This window comes from Chanos chanos, chromosome 4, assembly GCF_902362185.1.
Source record: "Chanos chanos chromosome 4, fChaCha1.1, whole genome shotgun sequence".
Lineage (NCBI taxonomy): Eukaryota > Metazoa > Chordata > Actinopteri > Gonorynchiformes > Chanidae > Chanos > Chanos chanos.
The window spans coordinates 12,033,286-12,057,733 of record NC_044498.1 but is presented as its reverse complement, the minus strand read 5'-3'; the positions used below and the strand labels follow the sequence as shown (position 1 = coordinate 12,057,733).

The 24,448-nt window shown below is 41.3% G+C and overlaps 1 protein-coding gene across 1 annotated transcript; it reads left to right on the top strand.

Moving 5' to 3' along the window:
• Positions 1-1,666: 1,666 nt before the first annotated feature.
• Positions 1,667-23,990, top strand: glsa (glutaminase a). Its single transcript, XM_030772071.1, has 18 exons — positions 1,667-1,935; positions 9,295-9,391; positions 10,650-10,768; positions 11,850-11,979; positions 12,223-12,302; positions 12,629-12,792; positions 14,442-14,500; positions 17,162-17,194; positions 17,284-17,342; positions 17,600-17,666; positions 17,777-17,827; positions 18,344-18,520; positions 18,706-18,837; positions 19,055-19,147; positions 22,547-22,608; positions 22,916-22,992; positions 23,360-23,423; positions 23,837-23,990. The coding sequence occupies exons 1-18, from the start codon at positions 1,667-1,669 to the stop codon at positions 23,988-23,990; spliced, it is 1,887 nt and encodes a 628-aa protein (XP_030627931.1).
• The last annotated feature ends 458 nt before the right edge of the window (positions 23,991-24,448 follow it).

Genomic DNA, 24,448 nt, shown 5'->3' with positions numbered 1-24,448 from the left:
TAACAATGACATCTGCAATCTGACGTCACATCAAACCAAACTGTTGTGAGTCCGTAGCATGCCAGTAGAGGGCACATATTAGTATTTGAGATTCGCATTCAAAAGGCCGGAAAATCCCCTTCGCAGTCGCCGGGTGCAGTGGCGTGCGCCTGTAATCCAAGCTACTGGGAGGCTGAGGCTGGCGGATCGTTTGAGCTCAGGGGTCCTGGGCTGTAGTGGACTATGTCGATCGGGTGTCCGCACTAAGTTCGGTATCGATATGGTGCTCCTGGGGGAGCCCGGGACTACCAGGTCGTCTAAGGAGGGGTGAACCGGCCCAGGTCGGAAACGGAGCAGGTCAAAGCCCCCGTGCCGATCAGTAGTGGGATCGCGCCTGTGAATAGACACTGCAGTGCAGCCTGAGTAATACAGCGGGACCCAGACTTTTGCAGCTCAGATCTTGAAGCAAAATACACTGGTGATCATACAGAGGAAAACAACCGCAATTATATATATAGCCTTCTTATATTTAAACCTATTACGTGGAACGGAGGAATCGGCTGAAAAGAAAAATTAATAATATGGCCGCAGTGAGATCTGAACGAAGAGCTTTAAACATTTACGTTTTTTGAAACGTTGACTTTATACTCAATTTCTACGCCCATACTTGTCCAGACACTCCATTGCCTAATTGTCCAGCGTATTTTGTTTTTCTGTTACCGTAACTTCAGTTGTACATTTCCTCTCTTGGTCCTCTTATTATCTATCTTGGTATAGTCTGACAAATTAAATACGTGAGTTGTTCATTACAAATACTGTTACTGTCTGTAGATGGATTTAAGTAGTTTGGGGAAGTTGTTCCCGGCTGCTTAATCACTCAGTTTTACCGTGTTTTATTGTAATTTATCTTGAGCTGTAACTCGGTGCTGGAAGTTTTTTTCTGCCTCCGCCTGGAAAGAAAATGTGTTTACACGATCTCTTCCTTCATTTTCCCAAACGAGCACTAGTAGGCGCTATGTTTCATATTTAACGGAGTCTACAGTATAAACGTGCTTAGTGTGTACAAACCTTTTGTCTCTTCGAACACGTATGATAAATTCAGTTCAGCCGAAGAGATTTTTTTTTGTCTGTGTTAGGATTCAATTCTTCATCCAATAAGGATTATTGCTCTGGAGCTGTGTAATATTTTGCCCTGGATAGTTTGAGGTTTTACTGTGTATTTGGGCTGTCCAAGGCGGGACTGGGACAGCAGCAAAAATTGGCATAATGGGGGAAAGACTCTATTTGTCATGGTTAATTTGCTTTATTTATCAGTGTCAATTAAAATAAACTGCCCCAGAGTCAGATCGCTACCATGGGCACAATTACCACGACTTCATCAGCGGTATCTGGCTGCTTTACTGGGGGAAGTGATGTATGAGTTAATGATGAATGATACTTCTCTCCACCAATCATTGTATCGTCTGAAAACAGAAGGACCAATGGGCTAAAAAAAAGGGTGTGAAGCAAAGGTTTCCATCCAGTGAACATCGCTGAACTGTGTCTATTGAATGAAACGGTGCATCGCTGTGACGACAGGACACACGCGTTTATCTTAATAGATAATCTAAATAAACGGGTCAGAGAAAGACATATATTTCAATTACTTGGATAAGATATTGCCACTTCTTAGCTCGACAAGATTGAAATGTTACATTTTAGGTTTTCTGTGGTTTTGAAGGAGTTGAACAAACCGAATCTAAAGCGCCGTTTACCAGCTCTTGTTAGAAATAAGACGACACCATCCGCCTATTGCTGCCTCAGCACCGCATGTAATAATGTCAAATTAGTGTCCAAACTGAGGGCTAAGCATGCCGGCGGACACAGGCCATTGTGGTATGCATTCCAGGCGGACCGGCATCTGTGTAACAGGACGGAGTCTGACGGGAAGAAGAATGAGACCACCTCCACAGACAAGTGAGTAACATTGTTCGACACGCTAACGTTGGTTGGTTAAGGTTACTGTAAAATGAAGCTAATTATCATAAAGGCCAGACAGCTTATGCATACTTGTCAATAATATCACGTTTCTTTTCCTTTCTTGGAAACATTATGAATAGAAGGGTAGACAATAAGGTGATTAATATATCCAGAAAATGACGTTTGTCTGCCTTGCTGTTGTAAAAAGCACTGCAGTGTTGGCAGGCGAAGGCCGACTTGCCGGCAATATGATGCTGCTACCAGAGGAGCAAGTGTGGCGTGTGTTTTCATTGCCGGTTGAAAAAACTCATTAAACAGCAGGTACCAAAGTCGAATTCATCAGCATGATTTAGCGATGGTTTGCTCACGTATTATACTGACTATTCAACAGCAGCTGACACATTCCAGAGCTGAATGAATGCTAAAATCATTGCTTTGTGTGCTTAGCGGAAATGACTAAATGAATAAATGGTCAGAGGGAAACGTGAACGTTGCGTGTCAAAATGTGCACGTGAATTTGGAAACGCTTTATTCACTTCAACTGCGCTAAATAATTGTCTCGCGTGAAGCTCTGATTCAGGTCATTTTGTTTTTTGATACAGGATTCAACTTTTATTTGGTTGAAGCGATTAGTTACATCTGTCGATCTGTAGGATGCACAATGTCCATAACGGTAAAAGGATGATGGAAATTAGAGATATGCTTTGATTTGACTACTATTTCTGACATCGTGCACTCATTCTCATCCGTTACCGCAAGTCTGTGTTCAAGTCTAGGCTTGACACATCATTCAGCCACGGACTTGGTCAGGGACAGACCAGACACTTTGCTGATGGAATTTTGGAGGAGATGAACTAAAACCAAACGGGCAGATAGCAGAGTATTGAAGTGCTACTCTATGAAGGTCAAAAGGTTAAAAAAAACTTCACAGATCAGTGGCTTTCCTGCCATTCATAGTCTTTGGAGACTGGTTTGCTTTGACAGTGCATGGGGATACTCATCACAATATATCACTCTGAGGTGATGGATAATGATATAAGACGATGTAATTCCTGTGGGAGCAATGGGAGGGGCTAGCCAGGGGCTTGTGCACTTGCCCAGGTCCCAAGATTCCACCATCACCATAACAACTAGTATGGAAAGATGTAGCCCATGGGTTGGGGGCTTTGCTTTGTTGTCGCACCGCAAGTGAGTCATGTAGAGCCAGCTGTCAAACTCATACAGTTGTGATTTCTCCTACTGAATTTGTGATATTTAATAGTTGTCAGTTCCATTCCATAGAGCAGATGAAATATAGATGGAGTCAAGAGGCATATGTAAAACAGATAGAAAACTTTTTTGTCTTTAACTGTATATTAATCAGTTTTGGTTGGTTTAAATAGATATTCCGGAGGGTAATGAGACTAGGTAACGATATGTTTTCGGCTATGACAAGACTTTTTTCACTGTTTTCAAATATTCTGCCCTGTTTAGTACACCGGACTTCATACAACCAACCAGGCTTTTTTTCCAGTAATTTTGCAGCATGAGGGAGGGTTTGAGTGGAGGATTAAAAAAGAAAAAGAAATTTTCCACTCGTAATATATGTTAATGCCCCATTTTTCAAGGGTAAAAATATATAAAAAAAAAAAAAAGAAGAGAAAAATAGTGCTTTTGCATTTCCGGTAAACCTATGCTAATGAATCTTGTCAGTGAGGTTCAAATCTGCTCTCATGAGGGGATCATCAGGTTTTTCTGCCTTTCATAAGCACTGAATGCTTGGATACAACACATGAGAATACACACCACAGATTCAGTCCTGTGCTCTGTATTACTGTTAGAAACTGTCCTCTAAGGTTGCATATTAGATAAGGAAATAAGGTCATCCCCACCATTCATCTAAATAAAAAAAAAAAAAAGGCCTAGTTTTTGCGAATCCTCTCTTGTAATATGCGGAATACATCTCTTGAGATAAAGAGAAGTTGTCTTGTTTCGCAGTGACTGTCAGTGCTGACATCCAGATTTGGTAGTACAATTATAGCGTGCCGTTTACTATCCCTTTGGGGAAACACAGATACATGAAACAAGCGCGTGACACTGTTTGCCTAACTGTCTGTGTGAAGAATCAATAGCATCCTTTGTAGAATTGCCATCTTTTCACATAGGCTGAGGTTTTGTTGCAATGGCTTCTCTCCTGCTCAACACTTCCCCACCATGGTAGGTATCCAGACATTATGGGGCGAAGGAGGATATGTTGTCAATGGCAACCTCTCGTCCTGGCTGCTGATGTGTGTAGTAGAGTCCAGTCTGTCATGTTTCTGCTGCATGCGCATCTGTTTGAATTCTACTTGTATCAGGAAATAGTGTATTGCTTTATAGACCAATTAAAGCTGTTGTACTGATACAGTTAGGTGTGTATGTTTTTCTCCGGAAGCTTAATTCGTCAGTGTGTACCTTTAACCCCATTGACTATGTTTGCTTACTTGATAAAGGCAAATGAATAGAGTAAAGGAAATTTTTGAAAATCGTTCTTCTCTTGTGGTACAATAATGCAAAAAGCAATGGGTTCTGACCCCAGCGTCATTGTTGGTAATTCAAAAGGAAGCTACAGTGTGCTTTAGTAAGGAGAGAGGGCCTCCTTAAGGGACAGATTTGAGCAATGGCTCTGACATTGCTTTCCTGTCTTGTTAGCACAAAACACCTCTTTCTCTCTCTCTCACTCTCTCTCTCCCTCTGTCCCTTCCCTCTCTCATTTTCTCCCTCTCACTACTACTCCTCTGGTTTTCACTGGCCTGTTCCCCATCTTGTTGTTTTATATTGTGTGTATGTGTGTGTTGTGTTAATGAGACGCTTACCTGCTCCCCGCACCGTGGTCATTAGTGCTGTGTAAATCTCTGTGTTTTCTGGCTGGAGGTGACAGCAGCTGTTCACATGTTTAATGAGATGACTGAATGCAGTGGCTGTCTCCTCACGAGCACCCGCGCTTAATCACTCTTCAGCCAACGCTAGGTGAACACAACTAATATGTCACGTGTTTGATGGATGGGAAAAAATTAAGCCTTTCGGCTTTAGAATATGCCCTTGGATAGAAAGGGGAAAGAGAAGCTGCAGAGTTATTTCACAGGGACACACATCTCAACGATGCACAGCATATACTTCTGTGAAGTCAGTTCAGTCTCTTTTTTTTCTTTTGTGTGTGCTCAGTCTACTGCATTCTGCATTTGTGTGAAGAAAACCATTATTTCCTCTCGTGATTAGTGCTCCTGATTCTGGCCGTGCTGCCATGTTTATCATTATTACCTGTTGTCACATGACACATAGTTTCACCTTTTTCTTTCAGGTTTTTTTTTTCTTTTTCTCAGACACGTGGACAGATCTTAAAAAGAGTACATGGTATTATAGACTCTTTGTAACAGTCACAGTCATGCACTGAGGTGGAAAGGTGTGCTCAAGTTTGATAGGATAGGACAAGGAACCTGATACATTAGCATCACCGTGTCCTCTCTCGCACTCCGGGAGTGTGTAAATCTTACCTCTTTGTCCTTCAACGGTTTGAATTATTGATGTTAATTATCTCCTCATCCTGGTTGTAAATAATTAGTTTCGTGTTCTGCATAGCTAAAGGAAAACATCTCATTCACACAAACGCATGGTGTAGACAGCCATTCTTACAGCTGTAGGCAAATACACGTTCCAGGGCTGGCTTGCACCATCTCATAACTACGGATCAGCACATTATTTAGGCTAGCGAGCTGTGAGGCATGCCAGGCTCTGACTCATGCAGGAATGCGGGAGCGCAGTGCTCTATCTCTGCATACGTCTGCTGCCCCAGCATCAGGCCAACCCGCGCCATCTTCACATCCTGTCCTGATCACCACGAGTCTTCTAATGCCTGAGGATTTAGCTAGCAAAGAGAACAGGTACACGCTAGCCTGTCAAACACTCAGCTCTGCAGGTGGCCCCTCAGGTCTAAAGCCCCTGAAATTTAATGAAGAACTCGCTTTAAATGAACTGTTTGTCAAACACAATTTTATCCCAGTATGCTGTGGATATATGGATAATTACTAATTGTTGTTCTGAATACTCATGAATAATTACACTTATCAAATCTCTGTACAGTATCGCATTTCAGACGTACTCAGTAATTACATTGAAGTGCTAGAGTTAATATGTCATTACCTGTGAAAAACTGACCTGATGGGTAAGGTAACATATGGGAGGGTCAAATGGAGTGGGTTACATTGTAAGTGAGGATGTGTAATGTCTTACTCACACTGCACTTAAACTGGTCTAATAGTAGCCACGAGGAAAACAGAGATAATGAGCACTTTTCTCTCTCACCTCCTCTCACTGTTTAGTGTCTGTGCGGTGAATCATACACTCTGTGAAAAACGTACTCTCCAATGCTAGAAACTGTCTTTGTTTTTTTCCTCTTCATTCTGCTGGAAACACAAACGTTCCTGCTTTTGAGCAGCAGCGTTAGATAAAGGCCCATCTTAGAATCCCAGTCTGTTAAGTGAATTTTCATTGTTGCCTGTCGTCTGTGTTTATCTATTGTTGTGAGTTCTATGCTGTTGAAATGTCAGTGTCCAAAAGACTGTGTTCACTGTGGTTTCATCACTCGTCACAGATTGAAGATTTGAAATCATACAGAATCAAATAATCCAGAATATTGTTACAGCTGTAAAACTATTGTCTTGATAGGCTCCTCTCTCTGCAACTCATCCCCATAATAGGTTCCTCTCTGCCTTGGACTGGAGTGTGTTGTTTTTAGAGTGATTGACAATAGACCAATGACTGCCTCTTAAGTATAGAGGAAGAGAGAGAGAGGGATTGATTTTGTGATATCACCTGTCATCAGATTATGGATTACCAGTCTCTCGTGTAATTTACTTCAGCTCCTGGATGGAAAGGGGAACAGTCAGCTGATGACTTACTGAAATGGTATCTCCCCAGCTAAACTGTGTCTCGCCCATTTTCATGATGGACATGGAATGGTGCCAACAAAGAAATATACTGTTTTCCCTCCAGGTCGTGCCCTGTTTTTGCGCTACTGTCTTTTGGTTGTATTTCTCTTTAAAGATAGCCCGGGAGCTTACTTTTGACACGCTGCTTTTGCATTAGCAGGGATCAGTGCTATTGTGGTCTATGGAGAATAAGGCTTAACTCTCATTAGCGGTACGGGAGGGGCTGGGCAGCCGTGCCCTAGTTTAATGTCGTGCCAAGCTAACCTCATGTGACAGTGGCATTCTGGTCACAGCAAACTGGTGTTGACAGACCAGTCAGGCCGCTGAATCTCCCTGCCAGTTCATTCACTGGCCCGTTGAGTAAACTAGGTGTTGGACGCAGTCTCAATTGGTGCTTTGTTATTGGCTTGTTGTCGTTTTGGTTGATATGATATCATGCCAGGAGCCTGAACTTGGACAGGGAGATCTTTGTTGGTGCTTGGGCGTATAAAGTTGTCACGTTCAGAGGTCAAGGACCAGAATGAGACAAAGGCCGTCTGGAAAGAAAGGAAGAAAGAGACGGACAGCCAGAGGAAGATAAAGTCACTGTAGTGCCGTATTCATTTAAACCGATGAAACGCTCCAGAGACGGGAAGTCGTTCTGTCTGCGTCATACCGAAAGCTTTCCTTACTGAAAGGGCTCTGCCTCCTGTTACATCAGTGATTGCAGACAACAGGACAAGCGTAGATGTCTCTCTGTCCACCACCCATACCTGTAGTGTGTGTGTTGTGCCGCTTCTCTCCGCACATATAACCCACTTCCCCTCAGAGGCAGTAAAGCCTGAATCTGCACTCGCAGAATGGCTGCTCCACTCATCTGCTGTGCTCAGGCACGTAGACGCTGAGAATAACCCTACTCCCAAGGGCTGTCAGTCAGGCAAAGCTGGAGAGCTCCAGGCTCAGTTTAGCTTTTCTTACCTGCTGTGCTAGCTAGTCCAAGAGAAGGAATGACGGCAGATTACGTTAGCCATGCGAATTTTGTTTAAACTGTATATTGACATGTATCTTTGCAAATGAATGCACTTGATATTAATTGTGTCCTTTCTCCCTTTTGTCAGAAATATTAGATATTTATGGAGCTGCTATGCCTGTACTCCATGCACAGGCCGTCTTCATCCCAGTATTAATCTGTTTAAATATTAATTATGCTGTATTGGTAATGTGTTGGTACTGTCTGTAATGTGATTTTTGTTGTTTTAGAGACCTAGATGAAACCGTTTATTTTTGTCATATTGTCCATGTTTACATAACTGTATTTCTCACTCACTCTGCGTATTTTCTCTCCCTGTGGTTGGTCTGCTTGCTTTTTTCATTTGTTGTGTAAGTATTTCCATATCTTTTTTTATGTCGCTGTTGTTTCCATAGATGTGAGTGTTGCAGCTAACCACTCTGCATCTCTTTACCTCCAAATATTTTCTATCCCCGCAAGCCAACTGCGCTTGCTTGTCCTCCTGACGGCTATCCCGGCATCCCTCACTCTAGACCCCCGCCCCAAAGCCATCCAGAAATGACATCACTAAAGCAACAGAACATCATTCACCAAAATCAACAGTATTAGTCCAATCAGGGCTGCCACTGATTTTGTTAGCCTGGCTGTGTTTATTAATCTGTTTGACCTGAAGGCTGCAGTAGCCCGTCCATGTCAAGGTCATTACTGGATGGTACAGTACCAAGTAAAGCTGGCTGTTTGTTTTTTTTTGTTTTTTTTTTAAAGTTCCCCTCTTGATGTCGATGAAGGCCCCAGGCTGTGTCTCTTTTCTCCATCAGTTTTCCTCATTTTCTAGCTTTAGAGCTTTACACTTGCGTCCAGTTTAGTGCTCATATCCAACAGCTGTGTAGTTAAAGAACATGTGTTTTTTTTGTGTGTGTGTGAAGCTATTTCTGCCTCTCTAATGCACTAACTGCTCTTAATGAATGGAATAAGTTTCAGACTTTCAATGCCAGTCAGTTGTCTTTTTTTTTTTTTTCGCCGTCTTTTGTTTTTTCATTGTGGTCTTTTTCAGTCATGGATTCTGCATGCACTAACTGCCATTTAATGTACCTTGTCGCATAAGTGCTGTCTCAGATTTTATGACCACACTGAAATGTAAAGAAATAAAAAAAAAAAAAAAAAAACCTACCATTCACATTTGGCCTCAAAACCCTGTTTAGTGTCATTTTGAGAGCAGCATTGAAACTTACTCCACAAATCTCTGTCAGTATTTTCCATCATACAAAAACCTGTTGTCTCTCTCAGCACAGCTTCATCTGCTGCCAATGTGCTCCTCTCCTTTTAAGTGTTGTCCACTTTGACTACATTAGACTACATTAGTCTGGTCACTCACTGTGTGCGGGTGCTCTCTCTCTCTCTCTCTCTCTCTCTCTCTCTCAGGATTAGGAAAGCGGGTCTCCTGCCTAGCCTGGAGGACCTTCTCTTCTACACCATCGCAGAAGGTCAAGAGAAGATCCCAGCTCACAAGTTTACCACCGTGAGTGTGATTGTCTCCCTGTCCTCCTGTTCCCTGTCTCACCTCCCTGTCCTCCTGTTCCCTGTCTCACCTCCCTGTCCTCCTGTTCCCTGTCTCACACTGATAAAAAGCTGCATCGGCAAGGCCACCGCCGCAATAGCTGTCCGCTCCTCGAAATATAGCGGACGTGTCTGGCCTCCTCGGGGAGGTGTTCCTCTCGAATGTCAGGATAATTTATATTCTACGCCGTAGCTGCTCATATGTTTCCCTCTGCCTTGCCTGGTGCAGAGGGGACATTTCAATTTGTCTTTTTGTTGTTTTTCTTTTTGTTCCCACACACACATAGACGTCTCTTTTTGTCCTGTTTGGTTGATGATGGACAGCTACTCTATCTCGCGGAGGCCACATTAGAAATGTAATCTGAAATGATGACACTGTTTGAGAGACTCTGTGTTCTGTGTTTCTCTGAAGAGGTTCTAAAAACAAATTAGCACACTTATCGTGAGAACGCTGCCATCTCTGACCTTTATATACTGTCCTGGTTTTTTTTTGCTTTGTGAGCTCTAATGAATTTATTGATTTGCGGCCTGTTTTGCGCACACAACACATCAGAGAATTCTGCTCTTCAAGTAAATTTTTAGTGACCTGATCACACCGTGAAGAATTCAATGCGGTGAACCTTCTCTATGACGGCAGATTTCTCTTATTCTTTTGAACAAAATAATTTGACAACAACTTCATTATTAGTAAACAGAATTTGACAGTTGTCATCATTGTACAAAAACGGCACAGTTGTGGAAGAGGTGTGGAAGACATGCAAAAGAAATAGTGTCCAGTGAGTTTAATGGATGTCTGATGACCTCACATTGATTAAATGAATCTGGGTCTTCGGAAGAACCCCGGGGGGGGGGGGGGGGGGGGGGGGGGGGGGGGGGGAAGCTGATGTTGACAGAGAACAGTCTTATGTGATTTATGTGAGGTGTGCGTCTGGTATCTCACAGTCACTTGGCATAATGCCTGGTTCTGTGAATGTATTCTAATGTATGTTAAACATATTCATGGTCATTTCAGTGAATGTATTTGACGTGTCCTCTGCCCAGGAACCCAGCCTAACAACACTTCAGTTTGAAAATGGAACTCCATTTAGAATGGCTCAATACGTAGTTAACAAGGAATCACTCTGTAGTTATTCAGTTAAGAACACTGTGATAGAAGTGTTTGCTCACCTTTGTATATAATTGATATGTGTGTGTGTGTGTGTGTGTAAAACTGTGTGCAGGCTCTGAAAGCCACTGGTCTGCGCACTGGAGACCCACGGCTGAAAGAATGCATGGAGATGCTGAAGGTCACCTTGAAGACCACCTCAGATGGAGCACTGGACCGTCACCTCTTTAAAAAGTGAGTCAACAGATGCTTCTCAGTTAAACACATTCAGCCATTCCCTGTCCCCTGAACAATAACCAACATCAACATTACTCCCATCTTCTAAAGTACATTGTCTATGGAAATTCCCATTATCGTTTGAATTATTTTGTACAATTAAACCATCAAAGAAGCAGTTTTACATGCTGAGCGGTGTCATTTCATATAGCAGCATTTCTGTTGTATATTCACAGATAGAAGCTTTGTTTAAAATGTACTGTTGCTGTGAAACAATTAGGATGCTATCCGCGGCGATTCTGTTTAGGGCTGTATACATGTAATACTTGATCCCTGGTCGCACAGCATACTGATCAGTGTGTTCCCTATTCTCACACACACACACACATCGTAATGAGCCTAATGCTATGGTACAGAATCCCTGCCTCAACACTGCATGCAGGATACACACATGATAGGCAGCACGGAATGGGAAAGGGGCCAATCTGCTCCGCATGTTTATAGGAATGAGCCAATGAGAGAGAAGCCTGGGGAGGCAGAAATAGCACTGAGGCCGCGCTGGATACTGGAACACTTCCCTCTGCTTCAGGCCCAGCACATGCCACAGTGACAGCATGTACATCCTTTAATAAGAGTTTTCAGAGATTTCACAGCATCAGACGTATACGGTAGCGCATAGACCCAATCTCTGTCACTTGACATGACGTTAGGAGTCACTTAAGGCCCGAGAGAGATTTGCTCTCCCAATCTGCTTATCCATGGAAATAAAACCGGAAAACCGGATGTTTGCAGATGAGGTTATATCCATCTTTTTTTCTGAGCTGGATGAGATAAAGGTTAGCAAGGGACACAGGATTTCTGGATTTCTAAGAAATATCTATAAAAGTCCAGAAATACCATTCTGAGGACTCAAATTAGTAAATAATTAGATGGCTTTAACCTTTTGTAGAATTTGCATGGTCAACATCATTATTGGTGTGTACTCCCTTTGTATGGATTTGTTTTAAACACAACCTCGTGACTCTATATACTTATACAAATATATACAATAGCTGACTGCCCAAAATTCGTGCTCCCACCCCCACCCCACCCCCTGCAGGTGTGTCCAGAGCAACATAGTTTTGCTGACCCAGGCTTTCCGCAAGAAGTTTGTCATTCCGGACTTCCAGGCCTTCACGGCACACATTGATGAACTGTATGAGAACGCCAAGAAACTGTCAGGAGGACAGGTGAGAATTTACTTCAGATTACTTGTACACTGCACAGAGTTTGACATACAATGCAGTAATAAACAACAACACAACAGTGTGTGGTGTTTGGTTTGACAAAAGTGTTGACCTATAGCAGGGTCAGCTGACTGATCCACTAAGCCATTCTTTCCCTCCTTTTGAGCACTCTGTCTTTTTAAAGCTTGTTTGTGTGTTCATATACACATATATGTGTGTGTGTGTGTGTGTGTGTGTGGTGTGCAGGTGGCAGACTACATTCCTCAACTTGCCAAATTCAGCCCAGACCTTTGGGCTGTGGCACTCTGCACTGTAGATGGACAAAGGTAAATTTGGCATTTTTTTATTTATAGCTTTATTGATTCATTGATTCATTGATTCTCTGAATACTTTCAAGTGTGCACGGAGGTGCAAAAGCTTCCTAGAGTTGGAGTCATATAACAGTGCAGTGCTAACTGTCAGTCAGTTAGCCACTCGTGGGCAGTAATGTGTCCATGAGTAATGCCCCTCGGATAAAAACAACCTTGTTCATTTTTCATGGATGGTGATATTCAGGGCATTAAAGCTCCTTTCTGAACTGAGGTTTGTTCAGTGTCTGTGATGGGTGAGATGGTGATTAACTTATTCTCTGTTGATTCCCACCCCCTGACAGACACACAGTGGGTGACACCAAAGTCCCGTTCTGCCTGCAGTCTTGCGTGAAGCCACTGAAATATGCGGTCGCCGTTCACGACCACGGCACGGAGTACGTTCACCGCTTCATCGGTAAAGAGCCCAGCGGCCTGCGCTTTAACAAACTCTTCCTCAATGAAGATGGTGAGTACTCTTAACCTTTATTCACTGTCCATTTTACTAAAATATTTCTCACATCTGTTAAATATGTATGAATGTGGTGGAGCAGCTGAAGAAGAATGCAGATTTGTTATGTTAAGACCAATTTATACTTCTGCGTCGAATCTACGGCGAAGGTACGGCGTAGGCTCTGCGTAGCCGCGTACCCTACGCCATAGCCTGATGCGCACCTCCCCAGAAATGTAACTAAGCGTCGCAGCGATGCGCGTCGAAGCTGACCGCTACAACTGTGATTGGTCCGCTTGGTAGCATCACCCTCCTTCTGCCTCGGTCGGTTCAACGGTCGTACACACCATCTCCTCCGATGTCTTCTCTCTTTTCTGTGTTGCAGTAATTTCAGTAAAAGTAGCCGTTGTTCAACATTTATTAGCTCCAACTCCAACATGATCCGCTCAGTGTCAGTCACCATTGAAAATGTTTGGCAAAATGGCGAACTGGGTGATCGTTATTTTGAGAGCTCCGTTTGTTTGTCCCCCAAAGTTTGGAAACTAGTCCTTCTTTTGAACGCAAAACCTGTTTTACAGATATTTCCGTGCAAGGACTGAATTCCGACTTTTTATTTAACGTGACTCCATCGTTTGTAATGCACAAAGAAATCAACACAGCGTCATAGAAATCCCACCGCAAACTAGCGTTTTGGCAATGTAATTACAGAGCGACGCAGACGCACCGACGCAGAAGTATAAATGCTCACAACAGCATAGGCTACGGCGTAGGCTCCATGTAGAGCCCACACAGAAGCATAAATCAGCCTTTATTCTCAGGTCAAAGCTGTAGGCTGCTGTAGTCATTAGGTGTTCCATAATGATCTACTAACTATATAATATGCTCAGTATTACTTACACTTTAATCCAGATTGAGAATATTTATGCACATTTATTGAATCCCTATTTTGTTAAGTAGCTGCTTTTCTTCTCTGTGTGCATCGTGTCCGGTTCTCTGTGTCTGAATGTGAATTTGACATTGTCTCTGTGGAGGTCATGTGATTACCAGGCAGCTGATCCTGTCTCCTCTCCACTGTTGCTATGGCGATGCTATAAAATATTAAGAACAATATTGGTTTGGGTGATACACTGTTCGCTGCTCACCAGAGTGCTGCAAACACTATGCTAATCACAGAAACCAAATGTTTAATGCCAGTCAGCATGTTTGTGTTTGGATACATGTCAGGTTTTTGTACATTTCTGTGCCTAATTCAGTGAATAGACTTTTTTCTGTTTTCCGAAACCCCCAAACTCACCATGAAATTATTGTGTGGGCCAGGATAAGAGTGTTTTGTATTTGGAGTGTGGGCAGGAGATGGGATGGTATGGTGTTTCGTAATGAGATTAAAGGAGGTAGATGAATGTGATGTAACTTCTCGGAAGCTTAACATGAATTGATGCTTAATAGTCATTCCACTCTGCAGAGGAGATTTCTCTCTCTTTCTCGCCAGTACCTTGAATCAGGATATTTAATTCAACTCTCAGTACTGCAAAACCAAGCTGACTCACTCTATGTCTCTCAAGAACACATTTTAACTTGGACCACTCTTTAGAAGGTCTGTGTATTGCATTGTCATACATTTATAGTTTAATCTTTTCTTCTTTTTTATTTTTAAATTTGTTTTACAGATAAACCCCACAATCCCATGGTTAATGCAGGTGCCATTGTGTGTACCTCCCTGATCAAGGTAAATGTCACATCTGTTTCCACGTGTTACCATTTGCTTTTCTAACCACAGGAGTGTTTAGGACAACAATATGGCCTTACACACTAATGTATCAGAAGATAAAGACTGTTCTTTTTGCAGCCTTAGGCCAGTCTTTCAGCATGGTCACCTTGCAAACTGACGTGCATGCAAACCATTAGCGTGAACAGGACATTTGACCTGGAAGCAGATCAGGGCTTGATAGTTTTAACCAGATTGCCGGACCTTTCAGCAGCGATTAAGGCTCTGAGTAATCACGCTGAAAGGGATTAATATTCCAGAGAGAACAGCGGTGTCTCGCGGTCTTCAGTGATTGGCCGAGAGCCCTCCCCCAGAACGGTACAGCAGCTACTCCTGAATCACAGCCATTACATCTGTCAGGTCTGCCTGGGCGTGAGACACACGCCCACGGTTAATAGCCTGGAACGGGAGGAATTTCTCCGCTGTTTAAATTCCAATCGATCTCAGTGCCTATGCTTAAACATCCCACACCAGCCACTGCCCCACACACACACACACACACACACACACACACACACACACAGAGCTGTTGGGCTGATCTTGACATCTCTATTACGTCATGCTGGGAGCACATTTTGAGAGTGATTTTTAAATTATTAATTGTAAGGCTGAGTCATTTTTAAGGGGAAAAGATATTTTCGCAGAGTGTGTTCCCAGAAAAGTGTGATTTTGCATCGTGTTGTGTTACAGGTAGTGGTTTTGAAACACATTCCATATCAGAAGTGTCTTGATGAAGAGGGGGAAAAAAGTATATGCAGTGTGTTTGTACAGTCCGGTCATGTCTGATTACAGTACCGCTGAACATAACCACGCAGACTCACAAAACGACCTCGTTTTCTAAAAACGCTGAAATACAAAACCAGATATTAATGGTGCCCACACACTGATTCATTGTGTACAGAAGCTTAAACACCTTAATGAAATTAATTTCAGATATTGATAATGAAGAGCTGAGGACCTTTGTCTGACAACACATGTTTACAGTTTCGAGATGTGTCTTTATAGCTCAACACAGACAAAATGAGAGTTCCACCTGCCCTGTCTTTGACAGCAGTGAATAACTCCAGTCACTGTATTACCGATAAAATCTGTCAGACCTCTCTTGGAGTATTTATACCGCTGGACCTGTGCCATAAACAAAAGGCCATACCAGTAAAAAGTAGCATAATAAAATGTCTGTTTTAAGGGTATTATGGCTTACAATGATCATAGATAAGGACATAGGTTGAGTTAATGATGAGCAGTAATAATATTAACATCCCATTAATCGCATCATTGTATGTGCTTATAGTGTTGTCCATAGTTGATCAATACACTGGTGTTTACAGAAGAAGCTAATGAGAAAAGACTGCATGATGTATTTCCTCATGTGAGGGGTTCTGCGACGTAACCATGGAAATGTGTGATGTCTTTGTCAAGGCTTTTTTGTGGTTTATTTGTTGTTACATATTTTACAGCATTAGGATCTGTGGGAATTTTGACCACTCCAACAGGTCAATGACGTTGGTAATTTTTCTTTCAATTATTTTTTTCCCAGTGAAAAAGTCTCAGTTAGAATTTAACTTAAGCTTCACTTGCAACGCACTGTTGTAAATGATTTTCATTCCTCTACTTCTATTAATGTAAAGTTAACAAGTAATGTAGATGAAGAAATGATAAAATGGAGTTTTGTAGAAGTAGTAGCAGAACATATGCTCTCTCTCTCTCTCTATCTCTGTCTCCTCCCCCCCCCCTTTTTTTTTTCGCTTAACAGTTTGTTTTAGCCTATCATTCAGTTAGTTTATGTGTATTAAACAGACACTTCCTTTCATGTCTTAAGCCTGGAAAAGCATGACTTTTCCAGATCATAGTGTTGACTTCTGCTCTCGACACACTCAGTCGAACACTTCTGCTGGTGTACCATGGTAACCTCTCACTCTTTATTAGTACAGAATTACATAGCGCCCAACCTCAGGTCATGCTACGCTCAACCTCCTATCAAAAACTCATAGTACACTACTGCTTCTTGGTCTCTTACATCACACTGGTGGTACTTAACTGCCAGTTAATTGGCTAGCTTGTCTAGTATGCCACTTATATGAAATACCTTACAGAAATCCCTTAAATACACAAACACAAATAGAATAAAATTGTATAGACTAGTGCCTTACGGGAATTATTCACATAGCCATAGTCTCATTGGGCCAGTACATATCATGTTGACATTAGTTCACCCATCTCATTATGCTGTCTAAACTCTCATCCCAGACAGCCAACCCACAGGTTAACTAATTACACATTCTGGTTCTTTCTCTCATGTTTATTTGTTTGGAGAAAAGCTATCATGAAAATATTGTTATTCAACTCCAATCTTCTCTTGTTTTAACAAAAATGGTATTTCAGAACATATAAAATATGAATATTGTTAACTTATAATGTAGAAGTGTTTTTTAAATGATTTTTTAGATATGTTTTTAAGGTCTTTATTTTTAATTTTTAAAATGCCAGTCAAATTGCACAATGTGTATAACTACATGCTATATGCTAATGCCAAACTGTGACGTCTTTAATTAAAGTTATACGCCTACCGTTTTGTTTCTGAGAATTTCTTTTTCATTGTACTTTTTTTTTTTTGTCTTTCAGCAAGGAGCAAGTAATGCGGAGAAGTTTGACTATGTGAGTAAAGTTAAGAACTTCCTCAGATATGGTATATTCATCTAAAGACTGATGTCCAGATCAAGAACTGAATTGTCTTCTTTATCCAGGTCATGAACTTCATGAATAAGCTGGCTGGGAATGAATATGTGGGTTTCAGCAATGCTACGTAAGTACTTGGGGAGACTATTGTTGTTTAAAGAAGTACATTGTTTATTATTGATGGTTTCATTAAACCTGCAATAACTGCATCAGTGGAAAAAGTTCAATAGCAGATAAATGTTGTGGTCACAGGTATTTTACTTAATATTTTACTATTACTGTGTTTCAAAGATCATGCCAGTAATTTACAAACTGTGATTTTGGGGAATTTGACCAAGACACACAGGGGTTCTCTGAAAATGTTTATTCTTATATGTGACATAGATTCCAGTCGGAGCGTTTGTCAGGAGACAGGAATTTTGCCATTGGCTACTATCTGAAAGAAAAGAAGGTAAACGTACCCCCTTAAATATATTATTATTTGAAGCAATTATGAACTTTGGTGAAAAGTGTTTACATTCAGTGGTTTTATTTAACCACCTGGATATCTCTGTGCCACAGTGCTTTCCAGAGGGAACAGACATGACCTCCATTCTGGATTTCTACTTCCAGGTCAGTTTGAATGTTACAGTGAAAGAGTATTAACCAGAGAGTCACACAGAATTGAAAAGACTGTGGTTGTCACTTCTTCTTTCTACTCCAATAACATACGTCACTTCCTTTTTCTGTCGTAATAACATGTCACTTCTTGTTTCTGCGGTAACAAGATGTCTGAAGTGACTGAATGAGTTAAAGTAATGCTGAGACATCTTCATAAAGGATTACATATGTAGTCTTTTAGACCAGGGTTGTACAAATGCAGCCCTGGAGGGTCTATGTCTTGCAGGTATTTTCCCCTCTTCTCATAATTAGGAGCTGACTTTTACCTGAGAGAAAGGTTTTCACAATGCATCACAGATTAGTCTTTAGTTTATGTAAAAACCTGCAGAACATCCAGGACAGGATTTTGGGAATCTTGTTTTAAATAAACTATTCAACCTATCTGTTCCTCTCAAATCTCAGCCCTTTTTTTTTCGGTGTGATTTTACTCTGAGATGTGACAGAACATGTTTATTTGTTTGGTTTTAGCTGTGCTCTATCGAGGTCACATGTGAGAGTGCCAGTGTTATGGCTGCCACCCTGGCCAACGGTGGCTTCTGTCCAATCACAGGAGAGCGTGTGCTGAACCCCGAGGCCGTGCGCAACACGCTGAGTCTCATGCACTCCTGCGGCATGTACGACTTCTCTGGGCAGTTTGCCTTCCATGTGAGTTACCACACTGATATTTACACGCATGAACGCACACATGCAGACCCAGCACTGCTTTGAAGGGAGACGTTGAATTTTTCTTTCCTTAAAATTCTTAGCGCTCTGTAAATGCTTTTACCTTGAGATGAGTTTGTATTGTCTTGTTGTAACAAAATCGCTGTATCTCATTGTTTGCGATGCAGGTGGGACTGCCGGCTAAGTCTGGGGTAGCAGGAGGCATTCTGCTAGTGGTGCCCAATGTAATGGGCATCATGTGTTGGTCTCCTCCACTGGATAAACTGGGCAACAGTGTACGCGGCATCCAGTTCTGCACGGTACATACTCCCTTTCTCTGTCTTTCCCTCTATATCTTTCCCTCCCTCTCTCTCTGTCTCTCTCTCTCCATACATTTCTTCCTTGTTATTTCTACTACTGCTGGGACCTTGCTCCCTGGCACATCACACCGGTATAAATAAGGAGTAGATGTCAGATGGTCAGAAGTGTGTTAACTTTAGCATGTGCCCCTGACTCTGGTCTCCCTGTGTGTCCCAGGATCTCGTGCAGCTCTTCAATTTCCATAACTACGACAACCTGAGGCATTTTGCCAAGAAGCTCGACCCACGTAGAGAGGGCGGGGACCAACGGGTGAGTGACGGTTTTTCTCCTGTCTATCCCCACATACACCCAGCTTTTTTTCTTTCTGTCGTCGTCCTCTGTCTCGACTCGCCATATAACACACGTGCTTGTCTGCCAGCAGTACTGCTCTCTGCTGGAGGATGGTGGGACTGCAACCCCAGTGCAAAAAACACATTAAGAGCAGCCATCAATTCACCGGCCTTTATTGTCACTGCTGATTATTAAATAACGAGTTTTGAGTACGCTTTACCATTAATCAAAAACTTAATCTAAACTGCTGAAGTTTTAATATCATTTCTAACTTGAGTCCTTTAAATTATTGTTTCAGGATTAGACCTGGCACCTGCTCAAGTTAATTTGGGTACACTCAAATCACAGTTTTGTCATTTGAGTAGACTAGCCATACCCGTGGGCAGGTGCGAAGGTGATAAGCTGAGATAAACTAATGTGTTATCCCGTGTTGCTCAAAACAGCAGCACACGTTTGGACCCATGGATTACGAGAGCCTTCAGCAAGAGTTGGCTCTCAAAGACTCGGTGTGGAAAAAAGTTTCCCCCACGGAGGCAGATGAGGATAGCTCCACCACTGTAGTCTATAGGATGGAGAGCATGGCTGACCGAAACTAGAGGGAAGGAGTCCACACCCCATCACGTCCCACCCGCCCCAAGCTCCACCCACCCACCCACCCTTCCCAGTTGTTATATGTCACTCCTTTCACCCCCCTTTTTTGTTGTCTTTTGTTCTAAATGAGCAATGGTTTCATTCATTATCATTTTTCTTCTTCTGTCTGTAACAGGACTTGAATAATGTGATATGAGCAAATGTTTTTTTTTTTTGTTTATTTTTTTAAATCTTTAGGGCTGAATTCAACCAGACACCACCAAGATAAACATAGGAGTAGTATGTCTAATCAAAATGCACCAGCACCTTTGTGTTAAGAATCTTAATGAGACGCGAGTCTTAACACTGCTGATTGCGCTACTGAAATTCTCTAGGTTGAGTTCGAGCCCTCTGTGTAGTGCCTTTTCCGTGTTCTTGACTATCTGGGTGTGGGATGCTAATCAGCTTATGGTTGACAGTTAAACTGTATAAGTATTTATTGCTCAAATGTTAAAACATTTATCCTCACAAACTTAACATGCGAGTCACGTTAGCATGCATAGCATGACATGCAATGCCTATGAGGCACTCCTGGCCACCATGTATCATCACTGAAATGCAGTTATGTTAAACATAGTGCTTTAGTTTGCATCTGTAAGCTATTAGCATCCTCTATCTAGATTATGTTGGCTAGGACTGAGAGGAATACACTGTCATTCTACTGAATGAGATCATTTATGAACTTTGTTTCTGTTCATGTGAATCATGATGTGATTTTGTCATGTCTTTGTATTGAGTGTCAGTGTTAAGTTTATGGATTAGGCCTAAGTTCTCAGATGCTGCTGAATGTCAGACCTGTCTGGTTCTGCCAAAGAGAAAAGATGTCTTCTGATGAGGCTCACTGAATATTTTCATCTTTGAAATTATCAACAGTTAGTTACAGTGTTATCATAGGCACAGGAAAACAGCAAATCTCAACACAGAAGTCTATAAGAGGTCCTCCCAGCGTTTGATTTTCTCCTCTTATTAATGGTTTCATTTGTAGAGGGCTAAACTATTCAAATAGGGATGAGAGAAACTCATCAGTTTTTATAATCATCAGTCCAGTAGGTTAGACACTGAAATACTGTGAATTACATTTTACCAGTTACCTTAAGTCTTTTTTTTCCCCTTTATATCATCTTTTGATCATGTCAAAATCATTGGTGGATCATCATCTAAATTTTGTCAAGGGGCTGTTTTTCCAAAGAGCTTTTCACAGACTTAGGAGTACACTCACCACAAAATCAACCTAGTTAGTTATAGCTTTGTGATGTGCATTATGCATGCAGATATTACATCATTTTCCCAATTTTTCTGCTTTTTTTTATAATTGCTGTCCAGGTTATTTATGCTTAATTCTTTCTTTTTTTTTTAAACAGAAACACACACATGTGCACAAGCACAAATGTGTGTGTACGTGTTGAATGTGTTTGAACTTCATGAGTTTAACTGAAGAAAATACCCTCTGGCTTTAAGTCTATCAGTGTTGAGCATTTACTTGAAGTGAAAGGAGCTTTGAGCCATTTTATGGACATGAAATCTGACCAGAAAGCCTTACTGGAAGGTTTTGTGATGTCAAATTCACTCTTGTTACTTTGGTTGCAATTTATAGATCATACAGTTTATATCTTGAATCCCTTTTGTTTTATTTCAAGAGATTAAGGACAGTTTGATCATTTAACCTCAGTTATTCTGTTACTGTGAAAAACTATAAATAAATATAATTTAAATTCCATTTCATTTTATTTCATGTGTTTTGTTCCTCTTATCTGTATCTTTGGGCCTATAATAGCTTTTATGTGACCTTTGGAATATTTTCAGAATTTTCAAAAGCAGGTATTTTGTGGTAGAGCTAAGTAATTACTGTAAGATTTATTACAAGATGACACAGTCTAAACTTTATGACCACTAGTTCCCAAAGCACACGTGTTGTGATGCATCCCAGTTTGCTCTATTCCATGAGACACTACTCCAAAGCTTTTCTCCAGAGAGCAGGTTACAAACATTACTGTTATTTGGTAAACCTGGGCACTTAAGGAAACTCCAGTCAAGTTCAGGAAAAGTTAATGACTCATCTTTATCCTTAAAAACAAACCTCTCCCTTCATATATATAGTCACATTAACCTAGTTCAAACTAAGTCCGTTTATAAATACATGAGAACAATTTTGAAGAAGTGATAAAGATTTTGAGAAACTTCTAGTTCAAATTTGAGGAACTTCAAGTTCAATGTGTGTCAGTTTCATAGGACTTGTCTGGCTTGGATACATTTCAAGTTGTAGTTATATCTGTCAAGGTGTGTGTCAACTCTCAGTAACATTGACCCAGAAAATGAATTCAAATGACTTTATCACTTTTAAAAGAACAGAAAAGAGAGTAAACCAGTAAAACATTTACAGTAACTATTTAGGTCCAAAAACTAAATTTGAACAAACCCTTGCCTTGCTCAAATATGTTTCATTTTATATATGTGTAATATCTATCCCTTTTCTTCATGTCTGGATGACATAACTTACATTGTCCTTTTTGTGTTAACCCATTTCTTAGTAACACTAACAGTTCCAAGCTTTGTTTCTTCCACATTTACAGTTAAGCTGACAGAATTTTAATGCACCCAAGTGCCTCACATGGGTTCACATAATTCAACATTACTTCTCAGACAGCTTGAAGGCCCAGTTACCATATCAACTGAGAGCATGTGCAGAGAACATGCTGTATGTTCTTCTGACATTGCTGTAGCAGAAATCGCTTGTCTGTTCTCTTCCAGGTTAAGTCAGTCATCAACCTGCTCTTTGCTGCCTACACTGGAGACGTCTCTGCCCTCAGGAGGTACGGACACATGTTTGTCTGCATTATCACTCACTGTAGATGATAAAAGAAAACACTTATTAACACCACTGAAACTGTCAGTATCAAACTATCAGTAGCGAAGCAGGATTAATTCGCCATTTTGCTGAAGTTTTACGTGTTAACAGTGTAAATTCACAAACTTCCTTCAAGATTAATCACCATCTCCTTTTTTTGTGTGCAGTTAACCAAAAACTATCCGCAATATTCTATTCCCTTGTGGCGTACCTGTAATATGTGGTTGTCTCGTTGTTTTCCTGCCACCCTGAACTGTTTTACGGCTCTTCAGGTTTGCTCTGTCTTCAATGGACATGGAACAGAGAGATTATGACTCCAGGACAGCACTGCACGTGGCTGCAGCAGAAGGTACAGACCTCAGCCCTTCATCTGGTGTCAGTATGAAACAGTGTTTCCCAAACTGGCCCCCCACGACCACCACCCAGTACCTCCTAGGCATTCCATATATACGACAGGTGTATGAAAAACAAAGACTTCATGGCCCTCAACTTTTGGAGGAAGTCTTCTAAAACTTGATTAACACATGTCGGAAATGTCTGTCAGCGCTGAGGGTGTAGTTTAGAACACACTACTCTAAAGAGCCATTACTCTTGTTTCCTATTTTGTCTCAAACTATTCTTCTTGCTATTCTGGTCAGTTTAATAGAGAACAAGTACTGTTTATATTTGTCTGAGTACACCAAGTATTTATGTCCTTTGTGTTATACTATTTGCAGGCCATGCTGAAGTCGTACGCTTCTTGCTGGAGGCCTGCAAAGTGAACCCAGTGCCCAGAGACAGGTAAGCCATCAAAAACCAAAATAGTGTTTCTATTCACATTTTTTGTATCGGTCCATACGAGCATTGTTTATGTAAATTAAAAACATAACATAAACATAATGATTAGAAACTGTGATGGACTGGTGACATGTCCAGGGTGTTTTCCCACCTTTCGCCCAGTGAATGCTGGGATATGTTCCAGCACCCCCACGACCCTAAGCAGGATAAGCGGCTTTGAAAATGAATGAATCAATGAATGATTAGAGAGTACATACAGGGAAGGCTGTTATATAAAAAAAGTAATCTTGTCACATCCTCAACAGGAAAAACTCCTTTCATAGGCTATGTCTCCCAGCAGCTTACTCTGTCTGTATAACTAAATTAACACTCTGTATGACTGTATGATCACTCTGTATGACTGTCTGTCTGACAAGGTGGGGTAACACACCCATGGACGAGGCTGTCCACTTTGGGCACCATGACGTTGTGACAATTCTCCAGGACTACCACAACAAGTACAGCCCTCAAGACAGCAAAACCTCAGCAGACAAGGAGACAGCTGAGAAAAACCTGGATGGGATGCTGTAGGACACCAAGGTTTTTTTTTTTTTTTTTTCCCCTCAAAATCAGCACACTGAAAAAATAAAGACTACTGAAGGATGTGCATACATGAACTCCCAGTCATTTTACTTATAGTAAAATAAGTGTTGATGGTGTATTATTGATTTGTACAATGATGTGGACCCCCCCCCAACCAATTTATGATCCTGTCAGTTGTATGTGCGGTGTGTGTGTAGTTTAGTGCTCTGATTTTGTATGCTTGGTGCTGTCTGTGTAGTATTGCTCACTTTGTGCTAGTTTCTTCAGAATGAGTGTGATGAAGAATGTAGCCTCTATCTGACGTTAACACGTTCCACCTATACTGTATAACAAAATATATTTATATATATATATATACAGATATGAAATATACATAAACAAAAAAGTATAGAATATGCACTGTATAATACAAAGTGTACATTAATGTATTGTTTATGTTCATTGAT